The sequence below is a fragment of the Chlorocebus sabaeus genome, chromosome 17, assembly GCF_047675955.1.
Source record: "Chlorocebus sabaeus isolate Y175 chromosome 17, mChlSab1.0.hap1, whole genome shotgun sequence".
Taxonomy (NCBI): Eukaryota; Metazoa; Chordata; class Mammalia; order Primates; family Cercopithecidae; genus Chlorocebus; species Chlorocebus sabaeus.
In genome coordinates this window covers 3,006,506-3,026,667 of record NC_132920.1, presented here as the reverse complement: position 1 = coordinate 3,026,667, position 20,162 = coordinate 3,006,506, and the positions used below count along the sequence as shown (strand labels likewise).

The 20,162-nt window shown below is 46.6% G+C and overlaps 1 protein-coding gene across 2 annotated transcripts in view; it reads right to left on the bottom strand.

Annotated features, from left to right (window-relative positions):
• Positions 1-180: 180 nt before the first annotated feature.
• Positions 181-20,162, bottom strand: part of BPHL (biphenyl hydrolase like) — a 32,673-nt gene continuing 12,691 nt past the window's right edge. For both annotated transcript variants that reach the window (XM_007973830.3, XM_073005622.1), the window contains 3 exons: positions 13,736-13,867; positions 10,723-10,846; positions 181-873 (listed from right to left, as the gene is read on the bottom strand). In XM_007973830.3, coding sequence (XP_007972021.3) covers positions 786-873; positions 10,723-10,846; positions 13,736-13,867 — 344 coding nt within the window. In that variant the 3' untranslated portion in view covers positions 181-785. The remainder of the gene's footprint in view (positions 874-10,722; positions 10,847-13,735; positions 13,868-20,162) is intronic.

Here is a 20,162-nt window from a genome sequence, read left to right as displayed (position 1 = left end):
TCTGCTGCTGGTCTGGACATCCTATGATCTTAGAATTGAGGACCTCGGGCACAGACTCTCCCTACTTCTCTTTGAATATGATAAACACAAATAAAAACACAAGTGAAGCTTGAACTTCTCAGATAAAAGGTACAGTATAAATTCAAGAAGTCTTAAAATCTCCAACATTGACACTACACATTCTCCAGGTAAAATTTATTTGAAAGTAAACTATGGCAGGAATTCACCTGTTAAGACAATGGTATAACCTATCACAACTTCATATTAGAAAATCAGATTTAATTTTCATAGCTATTGAAGTTAGAGGCTTTATTCCTTTTTTTTTTTTTTTTAAGACAAGGTCTTACTCTGTTGCCCAGGTTGGAGTGCAGTGATGCAATCACAGCTCATTGCAGCTTTGAATTGGCTCAAGTGATCCTCCGCCTCAGCTTCCGGAGCAGCTGGGACCACAGGTGTGTGCCACTTCGCCTGGCTAATTTTAAAAAACTTTTTTTTTTGTAGAGCCAGAGTCTCCCTATATTGCACAAGCTGGTCTTGAACTCCTAGGCTCAGGCAATTCTCCCACCTCAGCCTCCCAAAGTGCTGAGATTATAGCGGTGAGCCACCGTACCCAGCCTGAAGCTAGAGGCTGTTTTCAGTATGTCATTATTCTCATCTGGTCAGGATAAGATTGAAGGGAGGGGTAGAAAGTTTCCAAGGCGGAGAGTTTCAGAGGCATCATGGTAACAGGCAGCAACACGATCAAGCCCCACACGAAGGAACCACCAAGACTCAAGTGCGCATTCTCATTGCAGGAAGTCTTCTGCTAACTTGTTGAATTCATTTGCAAAACGCAAATGCAGGTTGTGTTTGCCTTCTGGCATCAAATGCAGCCTAAAAAAAGGAAGAAAAAACGTTTGGGTCAATGGCACACCATTTAAGAACAAACCCCTCACTCTCCCCAACATTTCACAAACATCTATAGTGAAAAATTGCCACATTTTCCCCATGAGCACTATCGAGGAGAAAATGGAACGAATCAGCCTTCTAAGAATACAGACAGAAAGGTGAAACTCTTGGAGTTTATGACTACCCCTGAGGCTGACTGTAAGGCGATGACTTCACAGTAGCAGACGCATATTATATTTGGAATTGAATCAAGTAACAAATGGTTTGACCAGAAAATGGACTGAGAGTTGGGGAGGTGATTTGGTGGTTACTCTAGAAAAATCCATTTTAATGAAGTTGATTTTAAGAGAGGTTGGTAAGATGATAAAAAGAAGAAATGTCCAGAATGTACTGGGCTGGGGCAGGTGAGTTTCTTGGGCTGTCAATGTAGCCGGCAAGTGCAAAGCAGAATGCACAGCCGCCCTCAGCCTGCTGCTCAACGTTCCAAATCACCCTTCCATTTTTGGATTACTGAACAAATCCATCTACATACAAGCCGCCAGACAAATGGCTGTGAGGGTGGTGAGCCCACGCCAGCAGTCCTGTGCTCCAGGAGCCGCTGCTGCAGCTGTCACGGCTCAGCGTTGTGGCAAACACACTGTCCTCGTAAGGCTTCTTCCTTTCAATAGGATTGTGATAAAATGGGACAGGTTTACAGTTTCCTGAATAAATGCAGCCTTCTCTTTGTTCTATATTTGACTTATTAGCTACAAAAGTATAGAAACAGTAAAAGTGTTAAAGGTTCTAGGATGAAAGCCTAAGTTCAAGCCACTTTGTCTACAATGATAACTAGACATTAAAAGGACAATATTGGGGCAGAATGCGTTACCATGTTGCCGAATTTTTTGACTTTCAATACTTGGGGACTGACAGCTCAGAACCTCAGCAGGCTCCAGGGAGGAACTGTGGGGCAGGGAGCTGTCCTTGGAAGATGCTGGGCCTCTTCCAACTCCGCCACCGCATTGTGGTTGGGAATGGGGTACCAAGAGAATCAACTTGAAAGGAAGACATATTGTTGGGACCTTTCCAAGGGCTTTGGAAAATTAGTAATGCTATTACTAAAAACCAGAACATTCTAAATTCAACTTTAACACTATTCAGAAAAGAAGGATGAGTTGCACCTACCCCAAAGATAGGATCCCAGTTGCCTACACAAGGAACAGGGTTTGCAGGGACACTCAAGGCCTTTGTTTTCAGGAAACAGGAAAGAACCAATTGCCAAGGATGCTGAGAGGTCACAGAAGGTCACGTATAGGCTAAATTGCATCCCGTGATCTGCACTAAACTGGACTGGGAGGCAGGGAATCCCCAGCCTGCCCCACGTGAAGTCCTCCTCTGTAGACAGCCCAGCCCATCTGGCTATGATTTGTTGGTTTCCCATAAGGAAGGAAGGAGACCCTCGCTGTGAATCCTTTCTTTTTAGCCGTTCAGCACTGTCTGCACTCTTCCTAATCTCTAGATCTTGGGGAAATAAAAATTAGGTTCCCTTCATTAAACTGTGGGAGACCTGCTCTGAATGCTGGATGGATGAATGGACAGATGCACAGACAGACAGAAGAGATACGAAGACAACTGTTCTCCTTGCTATGTTTTGAGGGTCATTTCAAGCTCCTTCGCAGCCCTTGCCTCCCTTAGGTGTGACACAGGTTGTACTGCACGGAAACTCTAGTGTGTTCCTCTTTGGGAGCAGGACCACAAGAGGCGGCCATGAGTATCAGCTGTCAAGGCAAGGCAGGAGCTCTGTAGCTGCCCTAGATTCTCACCCAAGTAACACAAGGATGTAATCACATGCTTTGTGGAGAGTGCTTTTCAAACAATAACATTCTCCAGAAAAAATGAGTACGAAACCCCCCACTGCTACACACATGGCCGAGTGGGACATGAAGGGGCTTCAGAGAATGAACACGAGTTCCTCTGCCAGGGCAGGTTCCTCATTGCATGTTGCACCTTCAGAAACAAGACATGATTCCAGATATTTTGAGGAACTAGAAACTGTCTAACCCCAAGATAAATGTATGGGTCACTTTACCTCTGTCGATACAGTTCTTTTAAGTCAAAATGGCATAGGTGAGATGCTGGCTTCGAGACGCTACCTTTTCTGCCCCACCTGGAGCCCTTTTCATCTTTAGCTGAACTTTCACCTGTAACTCAGGGAGTTAGACAGTAACAAGGCCACAAGTAATGCGCTGTGGCGTGTCTTTACCTTGGATCAATGTAACAAAACTTGATCTATGAATCCATAAAGTTGTCAGTAAGTCTGTAATCCGTAGAGTTCCAGTATGTACTTTTGTTTTAACTGGAACCCAAAGCAGGCCGCTGGATCTTTGCACAGCATGTCTTCCAGTGTGAAACTGGGCAGCAATGTGGATATCACTTCTTCAGGCATTCCCTCTGACGCCATCCAAACCTGGTTACCAGTAGCCCCTTTTTATTCAGAAACTAAATATTGTCCTTTTTCATTCTGCTTCTTCCAGAAAGCCCCATCTAAGAAAAAGGTACTAGACCAGGCACGGTGGCTCACGCCTGTAGTACCAGCACTTTGGGAGGCCGAGGTGGGTGGATTACTTGAGGTTAGGAGTTCAAGACCAGCCTGGTCAACATGGTGAAACTCCATCTCTACTAAAAATACAAAAATTAGCCAGGCATGGTGGTGCATGCCTATAATCCCAGCTACTTGGGAGGCTGAGGCAGGAGAATTACTTGAACCCAGTAGGCACAGGTTGCAGTGAGCCAAGATCCCACCACTGCACTCCAGCCTGGGCAACAGAGCAAGGCTCTATCTCACAACAAACAAACAAACAAACAAACAAAAAGGTAATGGTGGGCAAACCACAAGCTCCTTGCTGCTGATGAAGCTGGGGGCTGCCTGGGTGGACAGGCTCTCCTCTGGTTAGGGCTGACCAGGCATTTGGGGATAGTGGAGGCAACAGCTCACCGAGAACTCCTTTTCTCAAATGCAACCATCTCTCCAGCAGTAGACACAAGCATTAGATGCAAAACTGCCCCCGAGGCTACTTTCTGGGCAGTGTGTCGGCTTAAAGTGGGCTGCTAGAGGACCCTTGGGCTGCTAGGTTGGTGCTTTTAAGTGGTGTGTGGAGGACAAAGCCTTTCCAAGTCTGCTGTGACTGTGGGGACCTAGTCGGGCCCTGGACTGCAGGAAAGCTTTCTTCCTGTGACAGTTGGATGTAAACTGGAGGCATCATTGCGGGAGGAAAACACTGGCTTTATGGGGCCAGGACATGTTTTGTCTAACCAGCACAGAGTCCAAACTGACAGGCTACATCCATCTCCCTGAGTCACAATTCCTCATCTGGAAAATATGGACAGTAACAGAATCTACCCCGCAGAATCATTCTGAGGATGAAATGAGATAGTAGATTCAACGTATGCAGCATAGGGTCTGTGGGTACGTGGTAAGCTTAACAAATGTCTGCTGTTACTTTATTAGTATATTTGTATTGCACTTTACAATGTGCAGAATTCCTTAAGGTATTAATCTGTGCAGCATATTAAACAATGACTGACTCAGAGGAGCACAATTAATCTACATTTGTTGGCTAACACAACACCTCCAACTGCAGGCTTCTTAGGAGTGGTTTTAATATTACCTTGCAGGTAAGATTTGTCTGGAAAGGTTCAGACCACACTGTTTGAAATATTAATACAAAGGACTCAACTTGATAAGCACTGGCTAATTCTGTGTGCAGTAAATCCTGTCATGAGCCCACAAGCAGTGTCTGGAGCTGATGGTTTTCCCTTCCACCTGAGCAGCAGCTGGGAGGAGCTGAAAGCAGCAGCTGGGAAGAGGAGGGCTGGGATGCCAATGGTGGGGAACTGTCACCTGGGGCAGTAGCAGAAGAGTGGGCAAACCACTGCGTCCAGGCTGGAGGCAGTACGAAGCGGAAGCTGCAGCCCTGCCTGCCGGCAGCGTCTACCTCCCCACCAGAACCTGGCTTCACTTTTCTATGGAGCTGAAAATGAACCACTGTCACTGGTGTGAATCTTTTCCACCTAAGCCAATTCATTTCACTCCACCAAGTGGTAAGGCTCCCACTGGCCTGCCTGGGAGGACTAGGGCCATCTTACCACTGGCGGCCAGACCCAAACAGCCAAGGAAGCTGCAGAAAGAGGCACTTCCTTCCGTTCTGTGGTTCAGACAGAGGACAGTGACTAGTCCACTGCACAGACATCCCAGGCCTGACGCCTCGCTGCCAGCCTGCCAGCACACCCTCTGGTGAACCCAACACAAGGCCCAGACCTTTGTGGAGATGGCATCTCTCAGCCCTTCACCCTGTGACTATACACTTTGTGTCAACTTGACTGGGCTACAGGGTGCCCAGATATTTGGTCAAACATTATTTCTGAGTGTGTTCATGAGGGTGTTTCTGGATGGGTTAGCATTTGAATCCATTGACTGAGTAAAGCAGAGGCCCTCCCCAGTGTGGTGGGTCTCCTCCAATCTGCTGAAAGCCTGAGTAGAACAAGAAGGCTGAGAACAGGGAATTCCTCCCACCTGGTGGCCTTCAATCTGCAATGTTGGCTTTTTCCTACCTTTGGACTCAGGCTGAAACATTGGCTCTTCCTGGGTCTCAAGCCTCCTGGCTTTCACACTAGAACCACACCATCACCTCTCCTGGCTGTCAGGCCTTTAGACTTAGACTGGAACCACACCTTTGGCTCTCCTGGGTCTCCAGCTGGCCAACTCACTCTGCAGACCTTGGGACTTGTCAGCTTTCATACTCCATGAACCAATTCCCTGTAATGAATCTCTTTCTTTCTACCTATATATACATACACACATATATGTATTGTTGGTTCCATTTCTTTGGAGAACCCAAATATGCCCATATACCTACACTAATAATGGGTTGTCTTAGCTATTCAGGAGACTGTAATGAGCCGTGACCACATCACTGCACTCCAGCCTGGATGACAGTGCAAGACCTGTCTCTTAAAAAAAAAAAGAGAAGGCCAGGTGCAGTGGCTCACACCTGTAATCCCAGCACTTTGGGAGGCCAAGGCGGGTGGATCACAAGGTCAGGAGATCGAGACCATCCTGGCTAACACAGTGAAACCCCGTCTCTGCTAAAAATACAAAAAATTAGCTGGGCATGGTGGCGGGCGCCTGCAGTTCCAGCTACTCGGGAGGCTGAGGCAGGAGAATGGCATGAACCCGGGAGGCGGAGCTTGCAGTGAGCCGAGATCGCGCCACTGCACTCCAGCCTGGGTGACAGAGTGAGACTCTGTCTCAAAAAAAAAAAAGAAGAAGAAAAAAGGTATGAATAAGGAGCCATATGACCTCCGATAGGTGAGTGAGCAACTGGAGGGGCAGGCAGAGGCAAGGAAGTCTCACCGAGGAGCCGCCTGAGTCCTGGCCTAAGGGGTGAGCACACACCCAGGCAGGCAGAGGCAGGGCTGAGGGGTGGAGAACGGCTGCAGGTGAGAGGTGAGGGGCTCATCATTTGCAGCCGAGTCTGACACCCAGAACCAGGCCTCTGGTCCTGAGATCCGAGCACCTCCTCAGAAGCACTGTGATGGGCTGAACTGTACCCCTCATATTGATACGCTTAGATCCTGACTCGCAGCATCTCCGAGTGTGACCTCCTTTGGGTAGGCCCGCCACCACGCCCAGCTAATTTTTTGTATTTTTAGCAGAGACGGGGTTTCACCGTGTTAGCCAGGATGGTCTTGATCTCCTGACCTTGTGATCCGCCTGCCTTGGCCTCCCAAAGTGCTGGGATTACAGGTGTGAGCCACTGTGCCTGGCCTTTTTTTTTTTTTTAAGAGACAGGTCTTGCGCTGGTTCATGGGTGTTTAAAGAGGTAACTAATTTGAAATGAAGTCATATGAATAGGTCCTAATCTATTACGACTGCTGTACTTATAAGAGAAAATTTGGACACAGGAGGCAGAAAGGCAAAGCCTGCTGTCACTGCTGTCGTTTGAGCAGCTTTCACTGTGTGTTTCGTATCTCAGACTTCGGCATAAGAGCTTGTTAGAGGAAGGGCTTCAACCGACAAAAACACATGTTAAAACCACCGAGCCTGAGTGATCTCTAAGGCCTCTTTGCTTAAAATAAAAATAAGCGATTCTTATTTTTCTTCTACCACAAAGAGAGGAGAGAAAGAGACAAATTAACATAAGCTGGAGGCAGACCTGGTGAGCAACTCCACCCTTTGTTCAGCCTCCTTCTGAGGCAAGAAAGGCAGTTTGGTGTTTGCTTCACACATAATCTGTATTTCTTGGTAAAAATCTGGGGAGGGATAGTCTGTGCCTTTAAGTGCTTTTTTTTTTTTGAGACAGGGTTTCGGGTCTTGTTGCCCAGGCTGGAGTGCAGTGGCGTGATCTCGGCTCGCTGCAACCTCTGCCTCCCAGGTTCAAGTGATTCTCTGCCTTAGCATCTTGAGTAGCTGGGATTATGGGTGCCCACCACATCTGGCTAATTTTTGTATTTCTAGTAGAGACGAGGTTTCACCATGACGGCCAGGCTGGTCTTGAACTCCTGACCTCAGGTGATCTGCCCACCTCGGCCTCCCAGAGTGCTGGGATTACAGGTGTGAGCCACGGCGCCTGGCCTGTGCCTTTAAGTTTAATTAAAACTGTACCTGGCAGCCGGGCATGGTGGCTTGTACCTGTAATCCCAGCACTTCGGGAGGTGAGAGGATGGCTTGAACCCAGGAGTTCGAGGCTGCAGTGAGGTACGATCCCACCACTGCACCCTAGCCTGGGTGACAGAGTGAGACCCTACGTCAAAAAAACAAAAGCACCCGGCAAGGCAATGAAATATCCAGTTCACTGGAAGCTTGCTACACCGCGTTGTTCCCCTGCTGTCAGATGGCTGTCAGATGTGCACACAGCACAGTCGGGTTTTGGTACTCAGGGAATCTGCCTTCATTTTGTGGAGACCAAAATAAACCAACCATATTCTAGGTAGGCTCATGCCCAACATAAAGGGCTCTTACAGCAGAGGAAGGTAATAAGTAGAAAATACAAGCCAGTTTTCTTCTCGGCTCACTGCAAGCTCTGCCTCCCGGGTTCACGCTATTCTCCTGCCTCAGCCTCCTGAGTAGCTGGGACCACAGGCGCCCGCCACCACCATGCCCAGGTAATTTTTTGTATTTTTAGTAGAAACGGGGTTTCACCGTGTTAGCCAGGATGGTCTCGATCTCCTGACCTCATGATCCACCTGCCTTGGCCTCCCAAAGTGCTGGGATGACAGGCATGAGCCACCGCGCCCGGCGCTACAATCCAGTTTTCGACAGTCATTGCTAATAACACTTTATACTCAACCTATTTCCTCCACAGAATATTGCTTTAAGAAAGTGATCTTCCATAAAATAGTCTACTAAAACAATTAATATCTGCATAGTAAGGGTGTTTTTCTCCTATACTGATGTACTCTGTTGCTAGGAGATGGGCTTAAATTAAACTTTAATTCCTAAATTAAACATTCTTGTAGACTGACTTTAATTGAACCTGGCTGTTTAAGGGCACATACCACATTTACTATGTATGTCACTGTGAAAAACCTGTCATTTCTGAAGCTGGAAGACAATTAACCAGGTCACCTGGTATCTTATTCTGGGCACGTTACCATCGTACATATTAAGAGAGAAGTGGCAGCTGTACTATGGTGGAAAAGCACCATATTAGGAGAAAAATCTAAGATTCATTATTTACTAGCTATGCAGCCTTGAAAGATTGCTTAACATCTCTCAGCCGTGATTTCTCATCTGTAAAATGGATAATTTTTTTCATAACTGTGTCACAAACTATAACTAGATACCATGTAAAAAATACCTTTTAAAATATTAAGTGCTATATGGAGACATCACTTTGCACACTGCAAACAAACACAATCAAAAGCACAAAAATTTTTGCAGGCTGGGCATGGTGGTTCATGCCTGTAATCCCAGCACTTCTGGAGGCCGAGGCAGGCAGATCATGAGGTCAGGGGATCGAGACCATCCTGGCTAACACAGTGAAACCATGTCTCTACTAAAAATGTAAAAATTAGCTGGGCGTGGTGGCACACGCCTGTAATCCCAGCTACTCAGGAGGCTGAGGCAGGAGAATCACTTGAACCCAGGAGGCAGAGGTTGCAGTGAGCCAAGATTACGCCATTGCACTTCAGCTTAGGCAACAAGAGCGAAATTCTGCCTCAACAACAACAACAAAAACTTTTGTAAGGATTAATAAGAAAGTATACTATTGGAATTTTGTACCATGACCATGACTTAGTATTATAATTTTGTGAAGTCTAGTTTGAAAATACCTTTTATTGCCTATTAAATACATTTATTTATTTTTATTTATTTATTTATTTCTGAGACGGAGTCTCACTGTGTCACCCAGGCTGGAATGTAATGGCATAATCTTGGCTCACTGCAACCTCTGCCTCCCGGGTTCAAGTGATTCTCCTGACTCAGCTTCCTGAGTAGCTGGGATTACAGGCGCCTGCCACCATGCCCGGCTAATTTTTGTATTTTTAGTAGAGATGGGGTTTTGCCATGTTGGCCAGGCTGGTTTTGAACTCCTGGCCTCAAGTGAACCGCCCACGTCAGCCTCCCAAAGTGCTGGAATTACAGGTGTGAGCCACTGTGCCCAGCCCCTACTATATCAATTTAAAAACTCCAAGTGGGGCGTGGTCGCTCACGCCTGTAATCCCAGCACTTTGAAGGCCAAGGCAGGCGGATCACGAGGTCAGGAGTTTGAGACAAGCCTGGCTAACATAGCAAAAACCGTTAAAACTAAAAATACAAAAAATTAGCTGGGCGTGGTGGCGTACACCTGTAACCCCACCTACTTGGGAGGCTGAGGTGGTAGAATCGCTTGAACCCGGGAGGCGGAGGTTGCAGTTAGCCTAGATCACGCCACTGCACTCCAGCCCAGGCGACAGTGCGAGACTCTAGCTCCAAAAAAAATAAATAACTCCTCCACTAAACGTCTTTGTCCACCCGCAAAATAATCCTGCCTAACTCCCACCTTTGCTCTTCACTGACTCTATGCTCTCACCACATGAAATATTTGTTATACAGGCTCATGTGTATTTTTGATTCATGGTTGAAGTGGCATAGGAGGAATGTGTGGAATAAAGAGATGCCTTTTAACTTAAAAAATGCTAAATGGATATAGCATTATCCATTATGGATATAGGAATTATAAAGGTTTATGGTAATTGTATTTTATTATGGAACAGAAACTTTTTATCCTCATTTAAAAATTCTCTGAGAAATCCGTTGTTAAATATATCACAGAACAGAGTGATAAGGAAGCAGTGGAGCTGTTTCTGTGCCTGCTTTCCCGGCTGGCCGGAGGGCTTTCGGGACAGGGAACGCTACCATTAGCCGTGCTGAGTGGCGCTGCCTGTCAGCAGACATCAGAAATTTGGTTTAACAGATTTTTTTTAAATTGGGTGGTCAGTGCTTTCATAATGATAAAAAACTAAACTGAAAATTCCTAAATTGTGTGAAATGGTTTCGGTTAATACTGATGGAAATAAACCTGAACTATTACCAAGTGACAGGGCTTAGCACCTGCCAGCCTGTTTGCCACTCATAAAAGTAAGAGCTGACTAGCTGAGCGTGCCTTTCCTTCTGGTTATCAAACACCCACAGTTCAGGGCTTCGGTCCTCCGTGGTCCCCTAAATAAAGCGGTGCTACTGACTGCACTGGCAAACAGGGGGGCCGTGTACTCTAAAACTCCAACTCCTCTTGGTTCTTTTCCTTCCAGTAGCTCTGCCCATTGACTCCGAGGCTCTGTGCGGGGGAGTGTCAAGGTGTTGACAGGACTTACCGTGAGCCTTTCACGTGCTCATGAATGAAGTTAGCATGAAACCGCGGGACCAGAGGATCCTTCTCACCGTGCACAATCAAGGTGGGGCACTGGACCTGGGGCAGCAGGTGCCGGCAGATGTTACCTGAAGGATACACAGCACAAGAAATCTGCTTTAGTGCAACCATTCTATGCTGTCAGAGGAAGCAAAGCTCGGCGCGCCCTGCCCCTCCTTGGCCCTCAGTTTGCCTATCTGTAAAAACCGTGGTTTGGATTTGACCTGCCTGGGATCCCTTCCAGCTCTAACATTCTTTGGATTCCCTTTTCTGATTCTGTTTCTTGTTTGTTTGCCTGTTTCTGAGTTCTACTAGTAAATAAGCAGCCTGATTTAAATTCAAATAAAATAGTAGGAAAATCAAATAAACACCCCACCACTATATTCCACAGTGGCGGTTCCCAATGTGAAAACAGGGGTAGGTGCTGGACACCTGTAGAGCTTTTCCCTGGAAATCACATTTCAGATGAGTGTAGGGGCCCCGGCCAGTCCTCAAAGCATGTGAGCCTCACGATGAATTCATTATATAACTTGCGCATCACTGATGCCTTATCACTGATGCTTCTGTGACACTCCTGACTAACATCCTTTGGAGAGGCTGTAAGGACTTACCCCCATTTATGAGAACTTTCCAGAGGCAACGATGGACAGCCTGGGCCCTAGTCCCCGTACTGCAGTTTCCTGCCTCTGTGAGACTGTGGTGGCCCCTTAACCACTGGGAGCTTCAGCCACAAACAGGAACAATCATAGTTCCCGGGGCCTGTCGTGGGGCTAACAGGAGAGCGGCATCTACGGTCCCCGGCATCCCTAAGCTAGCTCTTTCCTTCTCCTCCCTCCCTTCTCCATGTGTGTCAAGAAGAAGGCGCTGCAGCTCCGAGAAGGCTGGGAGCTGCCCCCACAATGCAGTGCTTCCCTGTCTTGCCCTGGGCCTTTCCCTCCTCTTCAGTGGGAAGTCCCCGCCTGCTAAGTGAGAAGGGGACCTGGTGACTAGGGAAATACTTCTCCAGGTCTCTGACACTTCCCTCTCCTGTCCCGAGATGACACACACTGGCCAACTGCTTCATCATGTGATGATCAAAGTCAATATTCCTGAGTGCTCACTTTGTACCAGGAACTGTTTACACAATTTCATATCTGTTAAACCCAGTAGTTACATGTTTTAACTTATTCAGCATATAAAAATGTTTGTCTGTTAAGTACTTTTGTAATAACAGTAATGCCAACCTTTCATTAGGCACTTACTCTGTCTTTGATCCTGCACCAAAGCTGAACAGATCATATCTCATGTAATCCCCACAACAGCTTTTCGAGGTCACAGACAGGAACCTGAAGCTTCAAGAAGCGAAGTTACCTGCCCAGATCCATTCTAACAGCAAGCCAGGGGCACAGCCAGAATGCACACTCAGGCTCATCGTACTCCAGAGCCGTGCAATGAATCCCTGTGCTGTACCAAGCATCCACAAACCCGAGAGGACAGTGAGGAAAACGGGGCTCCTACCAAATTAGCCAGCACAGAAGGGGAACAGAGCATGAAGGGCCTCGCTGTGAGAGAGTTTACACACTGCTGCAGCCTCTGTATCAAGAACGTATTTTCGAATTGCTGATTTAACCCTATTTCTACCTTTAAATCTTCCTATCTTTTCACTACTCTCTTCAATAAAACATAAAAGTTTACATTTTACAAATGTGCCCTCTTTAATGGAGAACTGTCACAAACATTGCTTTATGGCATTTTTTGGTTTGTTTTAAGAGCAGAGATTTCCAGGGCCTGTTTCCATCGGTGGATACTGCATCTGAACTGGAGCATTATAAGGCATATATTTGATGTATTTGCTGCTTTCAACTCAAACCAGAAGAGTAACATTTCCAAACGTCCTTTTCATTGTGAAAGTTCTGGCAGATGACTCATGCAGGAAATGATTACCTAATAGATCAAATTGGTCCTTCAATCACAACCATTTTGTAACAATGCACTCCAAGATTAGATCTCAGCTACTCTGTTTTCTCAGCAATTAAAAAAGAAAAAGAAAAATGAGATTATAAACATAAATAGCTGTATGAAAATAAACTATAATTCAGAATTTCTCTTAAAGATGTCAATTCTTACTTTAACTGGAAATCTTGGTAATTTTTCAGATAAAGAATAGGAGGCTAGGTGTGGTGGCTCAGGCCTGTAATCCCAGCACTTGTGGGGGGCCGAGGTGGGCAGATCATGAGATCAGGAGATCAAGACTATCCTGGCCAACATGGTGAAACCCTGTCTCTACTAAAATACAAAAAAAATTGCCTGCGTGGTGGTGCACGCCTGTAGTCCCAGCTACTTGGGAGGCTGAGGCAGGGGAATCGCTTGAACCCAGGAGGCAGAGATTGCAGTGAGCTGAGATCATGCCACTGCATTCCAGCCTGGTAACACAGTGAGACTACATCTTAAAAAAAAAAAAAAAAAAAAAAAGAACAGGAGATATTTGTTCATAGTTAAGGTCATATCACTTAGTTCTGAAGATGGGAAAAAATTATATTTTCTTCCTCATATTAACTCCATTGAGATTAAAGATTAACAGTGTCCTCGTTGGGTGACACATCTAAAAGTGTAAAAAGGAAAAAATATTGTACATATTGTGGTCTATTTATTTTCGAATGACTCATTCTGGAATTAGAAAATAGAAACTGTTCAAGGCTTCTGGGTAATTATTTTGTCATCACACACACACCAAGGATAAGAAGGAAAAGAGAACAGTCTGCTATTAAAGACTCAACAATGTGAACCTTTGGACATGCAGCCCTATCTCTACGTTAAGCCAGACTGACTACACAAGAACTGGCACAGTACACAGTAACTAGTATTCTCTGTTCTGTTCACACATGAGTGTGTGAGGGCGATGGGCAGATTCATGAATCACTGAGCAATTCTGGAACACTGGGGAGGAACTCGCGCACCCTCTATAACAGGCAGAGAGCCCTTCGAGCCCAGTAACCTACCATCTGGGAGATGTTTAAACTGTCTTATGCCATCCACCCACTTTTCACAGGTTCTGGCAAAGTAGTCATACCCATAGAGGGCTTCTAGAGGCTTTCTTGTCCTCTCACTCCATTTAGAAACATCTCGGATGCCTGAAAAACAGAAGTGTAGGCAAAGAAACATTTAGTTTCATACTGAAGAATTGTCTTTAAGTATTCCGAGCAAGAGCCACTTCTGAGCCCATGCGCTTACTGCCTCGTCACCTGGAACGCCTCCCTCCCTCCTTCTGCTCGGTTTCACCCTGGTGGCTGCTTTGCAGTGCCTTCTGGACCCATGACTGAGTGCCTGCCTCCCACTAGGACCTGGTGCAGTGGAAGGGACTTTGCTTTGCTCCTCACTGCACCACAGGGCCTACACTAGTGCCTCCCACAAAACAGGCCCACAAATCAGTGCTTACCAAGTGATTTTGAAATTAGAGCTGCACTTACTGCTCTCCTTTAAAGAAACAAGATAAAAGAAAATATGACCCTAGCAGGGTCACCTGAGTAAGAGCGACAATATTTGCAAAAGAGGAGTTTTTTCTGCATTGCATTTGTATGGACATTGAAAAATGCACACAAAGTATTCATTCTAACTTCTGCTACCGAAGAAATACGGGTGTAAAAGGCTAAGAACCAAACTTCAAACTATATTGTAGATGATTCATTAGTAGGGAAGAATAACTAAAAACAACCCTTAACATGAACCAACAAATACGATTCCTTAGGCCAATCTTTTCCATATTTCTTTAAATACACTGTGGTAAGTAAAGATTCTAAAGTTCTTGGGCATATTAAATGTTGCTTTACTGAGAGCTACATGCTACCCATGGAAGAAATATAACACTAATGGCACGAACTCATATGAACACAATACGTACAGGGTCCCGGACAACGTCAGGCGCCTGGCAGGCACTCACCGTGTGCTTAGTGAATTCAAATCACCAAATAGAGGAAAAACTGCTATTGACAATCACAACTCCCTTCCGAGGAGGGAGGATCCCCCATTACAGGCCAGTGCCTGGTGCCTGCCTTTGCTTCTGCTAATTGGCTTAAATATTCAGAGGTAGGCCCCGCGTGAGTTGAGGATAAAGGCTGAAGAGGATGAACTGTTCTGCACAAGAATGAAAAGACTTGAGTGAGGTACTAGAGACAGGGTGAAGAGGTGGGGAGAAGATGTGGGAAGAAGAAAACGTTTGGGGGTGGGGGTAAGGGAGAGAGAAGCAAGACAGTGTGAAGATGGCCAGTAAAACGGCCCCGCACATGCTTCTGCTTGTGGCTGTATGGCAGACCGCACCCTCTGAAAGCCTTTTTCCAGGGGAATAACTAGATCTTTAACAAAACAGAATTTTGTGGCATTGCTGAAGTTGCCGTGGTTAATGGAAACCAGGGTGTGAGTGTGTGTGAGTGTGTCTGCACATGAGAAAGAGAACCCTGAAAATACAGCAAAGGAAATAAGCCAGCTCCAAAGGCAGGCCTGCTCTGGGTGGAGACGCAGTGTTCACGGGCAGGCTGGGGGCCCAACCTGAGACTCCTGGATTAAGCTGGGCTAAAAATGGCCCCAACCTGGTATGATCCTGTGGTTCCCAAGAGCAGCAAATGCAAATCTTCTCGGAAGGAAAGCGCTCTCGATTTATGCTCACCGTTTGGTTTTCAGATTAAGAGTAAGCAAATATTAGCTCCTAACCAAAGGTCACGAAACAAACAGGATTTTTATAAAGTTGATGGAAAAACTAGAAACTTGGAAGAGACATCTTAAAAAATTATGCAGAACACCATGCAGAGACAAGAAGATGAAGAAGAGATACGGAAGACGGAAAGACGAGGTCTACAAAAGTCCACTCGTCTCAGAAGAAGAGAAGAAGGAGAATGAACGAGATGCCTACTTAAAGAAATAATGGGTGGGAGTGTTTTTCAAAATGAATCAAAGAATCCACAAACAAAAATGCAATATATTCCAAACAGGATAAGTAAAATGAAATCTGCACTTGGACAGAATATGTTAAAACAGCAATATATCAAAGGTAAGGAGAAAATGCGAAAAACAGCCAGAGAGTTAAGACACATCACTCCGAAGCAGGAACCACGTAGGCGGACAGGAAACGTCTCAACAGCAATGATGGGAGGCAGAAGACCGCAGAATGGGGGAGGCGATGATTTTCCGCTTCCATTTCCACACTCAGCTAAACAGACTTGCAGAAAAGGTGGGTGAAAGAAAAGACACTTGTTGGTAAAAACTGTTGACCATTAACAGGCTGCCCTTAAGTAACTTCTAAAAATAACTTCAGGAAAAAGAGAGGATAAATGCGTTTAGAAGGAACATTTGTGAAGAAAGAACAGGTGAGTAAACAAACAGGCAAACATGTTGGTGGATCTAAAACCAAACAAAATCAGTCAAACCAATGAGAAAACAAAACATTGTGAGGCCGGGTGTGGTGGCTCACACCTGTAATCCCAGCACCTCGGAAGGCTGAGGTGGGTGGATCACTTAAGTCCAGGAGTTTGAGACCAGCCTGGGCAATGTGGCGGAACCCCGTCTCTACAAAAAATACAAAAATTAGCCAGGTGTGGTGGCACACACCTGTAGTGCCAGCTACTTGGGAGGCTGAGGCAGAAGGATAGTTTGATGTTGAGCAGGTTGCAGTGACCTGAGATGGTGCCACTGCACTCCAGCTTGGGCAATAGTGTGAGACCCTGTCTCAAAAAAAAAAAAAAAAAAAAAAAAAAAAAGGAAAGAAAAAGAAAAAGGAAAAGAAAAATAAAACATTGTGGCATTTCCTTTCATTAAGTACTTCTGTCCATAAAAAGGCAAGCCACCCACTGTGAAAAGGTGTTTGCAACACAGTTACCCTAAAAGGGGTTATTAATTAGGATTAGAGTATTTTCTTAAAACTGCACAGCAGTAACACTGCCATAACATGTTCTGGTGCTGAGTTGGGTGGAGAGTCGGGGTTGTTTCATTGTTACATTTCATACTGTATACTTAAACATACTGTATTGCACGTATCAATTATTACGTAATAAAAAGTTTTTAGCCAATAAAAATACATGAATAGATATAATACAGAAGAAACTCAAATGGTGGATAAACACAGTTTTTCAATCTTATTAGTAATACGAAATGCAAATTAAGACCCCAATAAGATAACATCTGACACCCATTTGATTGGCCAGTGAATTAAGGAGTCTGAGAATTTCAAGTTTTTGTTGACGAGGTAAAAGTTAAGGAATCTCATCTATTGCTGGTGGAAGTGTAAATTTATTTTGCTGGAAAATAATTTGTCACTTGTAATGCAGTATATCTGTACACAACACTCAGCAATTGCACTCATGGACTTAGACCCTGGGGAGACACTGCTGCTCCTGCACCCCAGGAGACAGGCACAAGAGCCAGCTGTCCGTCTGCAGCAGAGTGGCCTGTGTGCCCACACGGGCAACGGAGAGCGGGTGGCGGCGGTGAGGGCTTCCTAGAGGATGGAGTGGTTGGGCCATTCTGGGAGAAGGGAAGTCAGCAAACAAGTGAAGGAGTGGGAAGGGAGCGGGAAGGGCTCACACAAGGAGGCAGGAGCCCGCCACCTGCTGCAGGGGGCCAGGTGGTCTTGGATGGCTGGACACTGGTGGTTGGGAGGGGAAAGTGGGGGGAGGGGACATGGAGAGGCAGAGGCTGGGCCACTCATTCCGTGAGCAAAGTGAAGGAGCCTGAACTTTATCACGAAAGTCATGGGGAGTCCTGGAAGGCTGAAAGTAAGATACCATGAGATACACATATTGCCGAATTGCTCTCAGAGCATCATGGAAGGCAGACTGGTAGGAGGCAAGGACCTGGACCGGTTGGAGAGGCACAGAATCAGCCCAGGCGGGACCAACGAGGCTGGCGGGAGCCTGGTGGGAGGGAGAGAGGGGGAGGGCAAGATGGGTCCACTCAGAGCCCAGCAGAGGAGCGGAGCGGGCTGACGGCTGCAGTGTGGGGGATGTGGTCTGGAGGGTTTCCTCACTTTTGTGAGCCCCTGTTTTTCACCTGACAAGCAGGCTGAGTATCAGAGATCTTACAGGGATAACACATGGTTATAGACTTTAGCTCATGGCAGGCACTCAATAAATAGTAATTAAAATATTATTTTGAGGGAGAAAGTATATTCCGGTGAGTATTATTTATAAAGACAAGAAATGTAGCAGAAGGGACAGGCCTAGAGGGAAGATCATGAATACAGTATTAGACAGACTGAATTTAAAGTATGTATGAGACAACCAGATAAGAAAATTGAATAAAAAGTTGAATAAGGCAACATAGTGAGAACTCAACTCTTTTCTTTCCTTTCTTTTTTTTTTTTTTTTTTTGTTGTTGTTGGAACAGGGTCTTGCCTCTGTCACCCAAGCTACAGTGCAGTGGTGCAATCACAGATCGCTGCAGCCTCAACCTCCCCGGCTCAGGTGATCCTCCACCTCAGCCTCCCAAATGGCTGGGACTACAGGCACGTGCCACCATGCCTGGCTAATTTTTGTATTTTTTGTAGACACGGGGTCTTGCTATGTTGCCCAGGCTGGTCTTGAACTCCTGGGCTCAAGTGATCCTCCTGCCTCAGCCTCCCAAACTGCTGGGACTACAGGTGTGAGCTACCACGCCCAGTGAGAACTTGTCTCTTAAAAAAAAAAACAGTCAAATATGTGGGGTTTGGGAGTTAGGTGAAGCAAGGAGCTGAGTGAAGCTACTCAGGTGTGAGGGTGAGAGGGGAGCAGAGCACCGAGGGTGATGACTGGAGGACCCAACACTGTGGCCCACATGGGGGAGCAGGCACGTGTCAGCCAGGGAACAGCCTGAGAGAGGGGGGGAAGTTGGGAGAAGACGGTGGCAAGAATTTCCAGACAGAGAAAGCTTCGAGAAGCGGGGCGTGACCAATGGCGCACACATCATGAGCATGTTCCCAAATGCTGCAGAATGACCAAGGAGCCAAGAAGAGGTGCACGGTGGGGGCTCGGTTACAGCAGACTGGCGGGCCGCAGCCATCCTGACACAAGCTAGGAGAGAATGGGGGATGAGCAAGAAAGGGTGGCTAGGAGGGGAAGTAGAGAGATGTCAGAGAGTAAAGAGTGCATGCTACTGAGAGACTCTTGCCTTCATAAAGAAAGGAAAGTCAGAGCAACTGCACGTGGTGAGTTCCCACTGCAGTGACCGAGGCAAGGGAGTGAGTGACGACAGTGTCCAGGATGAAGGGCCGTGACACAGGCATGTGCACTGTGTGGCAGGGTCCAGGAGGGAGAGCACCGCCAGGTCTCAGGGCTCCGGGAGGCCTTCCCAGATGCTGAGCCCCAAGGAGCTGTGTCGGGGTGAATACGCCCCGGCAGAGGATGTGGCTGAGGGGAAGGCTGGTGTGAGGTGGCACAGCAGCAGTTGCAAAGGCGAAGAGGCATGAGGGGGTAGCTTGTTCCAGGAATGGCCGTTTATTCCATGTGGGAGAGGAACCGGAAGGATGAGGAGAAAGGGGAGATGGGAGAAGGCCCAGTGAGGGGGCTGGTGGGAGGGGCCAGCCAATCAGCACAGACTTTGCTGGTTAGTGAAGGATTTTAAGTCCTCTAGTAGAATTAAGTGATTCGATTTTTGCCTTACAAAGGAAGCTCTCCTATGGAGGACAAACTGCCATAAGTTAGCGGCCTAAACCAGGAGGATGGGGGGAGGAAGAGAGGTGAGGATAACCGGAGGGGTAGTATGCATGTGGTGACAACAGAAAGCATCGCAGTTCAATGAACAGGGCAAGGTGGGCAAATGAAGAGGGCAGAAGAGGACTCTGCCCTCTGCCCTCGAGGGATGCGTCTGGGGCTCTGCCTGGATGCCAGGTCATCTGCAGGCCATGAACTGAGATAGATTATGGGAAAGAACAAGTGGGCAGGGGTCAGTGAGAAGAATTTCAGTAGAGGGGGCTAGAATGGGCCAGAGAGGGAGATGGGGCAGAATGGACTAAAGAAGGAAGGAGAGGAGGATCCCTAGAAGCAGGGAACGCAGGTGGCTCTCTCCATAAGTTTGTGGGAAAGAATAAAGAATGGGAAGATAGCAAATACAGGTAGGAGTGGCAACTTTCTGGAGGAAGAATTATGCCCACTTTTGCAGGCTGAGAGGACCGACCCAGTGGAGAGAATTCAAGGACACAGGAGAGGGAGGAAGAACTCAAGGCAGCCTGTCCTAGAGGCCGCGGGAGGAGACAGATCCGTAACAGAGCGGAATGGCTTACTCTGCACAAGACGGACACCAGGCAGGAGCAAAACAAGGAAAAGCAGGAGCACAGACAGGACTGGCAACCACATCAGACTCACCATAAAAGCTTCATATTCATTTAAAACACAGAAAGACTGTGAAGAACTACGATTCTACAATAGAACACTGCCACTAAGTAGCTTACTTCAAAGTCATGTGAAT